Source organism: Rhodamnia argentea, chromosome 3 (assembly GCF_020921035.1).
Source record: "Rhodamnia argentea isolate NSW1041297 chromosome 3, ASM2092103v1, whole genome shotgun sequence".
Lineage (NCBI taxonomy): Eukaryota > Viridiplantae > Streptophyta > Magnoliopsida > Myrtales > Myrtaceae > Rhodamnia > Rhodamnia argentea.
In genome coordinates, this window is record NC_063152.1 from 12,200,783 (window position 1) to 12,204,226 (window position 3,444).

General features: G+C 42.3%; 1 protein-coding gene across 2 annotated transcripts; it reads left to right on the plus strand.

Annotated features, from left to right (window-relative positions):
- Positions 1-598: 598 nt before the first annotated feature.
- On the plus strand, positions 599-2,266 carry LOC115753798 (probable WRKY transcription factor 65). 2 transcript variants are annotated; one of them, XM_030692609.2, is made up of 3 exons: positions 599-886; positions 1,005-1,154; positions 1,588-2,266. In XM_030692609.2, exons 1-3 carry the CDS (start codon positions 735-737, stop codon positions 2,141-2,143), a joined length of 858 nt encoding a protein of 285 aa, XP_030548469.1. In that variant the 5' UTR covers positions 599-734; the 3' UTR covers positions 2,144-2,266. The 2 variants fall into 2 exon arrangements, with proteins under 2 accessions (XP_030548469.1, XP_030548470.1); XM_030692610.2 differs by having other exon boundaries at positions 1,008-1,154.
- Positions 2,267-3,444: the final 1,178 nt, after the last annotated feature.

The following is a 3,444-nucleotide window of genomic DNA, read 5'->3' on the forward strand; positions in this document are numbered from 1 at the left end:
ATGCAATACTATACAAGTTTCATGAACCGGTTAAATCTAAAACCTTAGTTTATGTGGGTGATCTTGATTTAGAGCAACTTGCACGCGGTTAGTGAAATAAGAACGGATGTCTTCTAATTCCTATGCTGAAAATCCCTCGATGCATTGATCAACCGCGTTAATCCTAACAGGTTTAGACGAATAAAGAGCCAGTGAAGGTCCTATATGGTTCCGACCCCAAGCCGTATGGTTGGCAAAATGAAAAATAATGATACGTAAACGATAATTAATGGAAATATCTCACTTTCCATTCGCTGGAAGTTGTCACCTACTACTCAGGCCAAAAAAAAAAAAAAAACTTCCTATGAATTTGATTCTTTTTTTTTTTTTTTTTGGTCCAACTATGAATTTGATTCGGTGGGCAGACATAAAACAAATAAAAAAAACATGTCTGAGAAAAACCTCTTCCCTGCAATTTTTCTAACCATGTAGTTATCTAAGACTTTGTCACATTTGCTCGCACGTCCTTCAAAAAAAACAAATACGTAAAAACCAATCTGTCAACGTGAAGGAAGCCCAATATAATTAAAAAGGACCTCCCCCATCAATCTCCTCCTATTTGTCTCCTTCCTTCATATTCTCTCTCTCCCGTACAAACTCCCCATAGTCCGGCACAACCCCAAGTTTTCAGAACGACCGGCCACCGCGTGCGGCAATTCTCACGGCCAAATTAGGTGCTCCCCACCCCCAACATCATGTATGGAAGTTTCAACAGTGGCTCATTCATGACCGAGCATGACGATAATGGAAGCTCGCCAGAGAACAGCATCGGTGAGTCGCCACCGCCATCTAGCAGGTTCGGCGACACGATGAAGACCGGCCGCGCGGCGCCGTCTCCTAAGAGGAGGTCTGTTGTGGAATAATCTTATGTTCATATATGAGTTGTGTGGTGATTGGCTGCATGAAGAAGTTATTAGGCATTTAGAGTGAAGAGTCTGAGAAGTTGGGGTTTTTGTTTGTTCCAGTAGGAGAGGTGTGCAGAAGAGAGTGGTTTCGATCCCGATCAAGGATACGGAAGGGTCTCGGCTCAAGGGCGAGGGCGCGCCACCGCCGTCCGACTCGTGGGCATGGAGGAAGTACGGCCAAAAGCCCATCAAGGGCTCTCCATATCCGAGGTGAGTTTTTTCCCTTGTGTCATGTTATTGTGGTCCCTAGTTCCCTTCAAAACTTTTTCTGGTTCAATGGCTTCGGCACAAACAGTTCTTGCGTTCGCTTTCCTCTCTTTAAACGTCACGCCACCGATGCTTACGAGACATGATCGTTTTTATTCCTGATAAAACCAATGAAAACTTGATATAATTGAAGCTATTTTGGTTAAATTAGGGAGCGTTTTTCTGTATGCATCAACTGCTCACACTGAATTGAAGTTGAAAATGATCCCCCTTCTTAGTAATCGACGAAACGCAACAATGAACATGAGATTTGATGTAATTCTTGATTAAATCTAATCCGATCTGTTCGAAGAGGCGAACAATCTCCATTAGGTTTATGGATAAAGAATGAGGAGGATTAATTATTGATCTGAGGATCTTGATCTCAATTATGCAGGGCATATTATAGGTGTAGTAGTTCAAAGGGATGCCCGGCCCGGAAACAGGTAGAGCGAAGCCGGGACGACCCCACCATGCTTCTCATCACCTACTCTTGCGACCACAACCACCCTTGGCCTGCACCCAAGAACAGCCACCACCATCACAATCACCAGAACTCAGCCGCCGCCGTGGCCAGCGCCGTCGAGGACAAGCCCGAAATGGCCGCCAATCTACCCGACCCAGAAGCCGAGCCCGAGCCCGAGCCCGAAGAAAAGTTCCCAGATATGAGCGAGGAATCGGTGCTCATGTCCGCCGCGGACGAGTTCAGCTGGTTCATGGACATGCCGACCACGTCGTCCACGATCCTGGAGAGCCCCATTTTTGCCGAGAGCGGCAACAACGGCCCCACCACCGGCAAGGGCGCCGCGAGGGACGCTGACGTGGCCATGTTTTTCCCAATGAGAGAAGAGGATGAGTCGCTTTTCGCCGATCTGGGCGAGCTGCCGGAGTGCTCAGTGGTCTTTAGGCACCGCCGGAGCGGTGGATTGAGCACCCAAGTTCAGATCTGCTGACTCTTCTTTTTCCCTAAATTAATCTTAATCCCACTTGTATTTGTATTTTCCACACACTCTTTTTTTTTTCTAATTTTTTTTCTCCTTCTTGCTTAATTTATTGCTTATGGATAAATGAGAAAAGAAAAAGTTGCTCAATTCAACCGTGGAAATTTCTATTTTTTCTAGAAGTCCCCTTTTTCATTTTCATTTTTATTTTATTTTTTTTGGTCAATTTTTTTTTCTTTTTCTTTAATTACGACTTTTTTGGGGGTGGGGGGGCCTTGATTTCAGTGCAATTTAAAAAACGGAACGACGTCACATTCGGGTTATGTCACGATGTTCTTGTTGTAAATAGAGCATCGTCTGCCGTCCATCCGCTCAAGGTGGGTCGCAATCAAACATGTCATGATAGAGATATTTGATTGGGACCCGCCAACCAAACTCGCAATCTAATGTTTACCTCAGTCGTCTGAACAGTTAATTCGGTGATCGGATAAGCCCAAAAAAATCAGACCAATAAAAAAAAAAAAGTTTTTTGGTTTTGCATTACCATCGATTTGAGTTTATATAGACGAGGATGTTACTCAATTCGAGAGCACATCAAAACCCGAAGTCTCTCGAGTTCGATTTCTTATGTTGATTTTACGATCCTTGAATTTTGTACAATCCTTCTCTGGTAGACCACATATATCGAGTTTGCACAGCTCGACGTAGTCATTATATCAACTTACATGCAAGAGGAGTTCATCGCTATATTCTCTTTTGGACTTAGACTTCCATGTAGATTCGGGGCTCCTAAGGAAGCGCGTGACAACACTTATGCTTCAAAAATTAACTTCTAGTCAGAAGTTAACGGTACACATGACAACACTTTTGCTTCAAAAGCATAAATTAATTTTTCTACTTCTACTTCAGAAGTTGATTTTCGATTAAAGAAAAACGTTTGATAACATGACAAAATTTATACGAAAAATTATTGATCCTAACTTAAAATGTATTTTATTCAAGAAAAGTTAAATGCAAATACTAACGGGTTTTCATACAAGTTGGAAGACTAATCCTACAAATCACATTCAATAAAATAAATGCGCAATCAAGTACACAGATAAAGAACATCAATACAAATCAAGGCTTCTCTAATATAACCCCAAGGGCTTAGAGAATGTGTGATTAGACTTCATGAGTAATTTGGAAAAAATTGGAGACAATTTGTCAAAAAGGGCAAAATCGTCACTTTGGAAAGATCGGGGGTGAAAAAATCCAAAATAGGTCTTGACCAGTTGATTGTGCCCATTTCTTATTTTTTGGAATTTTTTTGG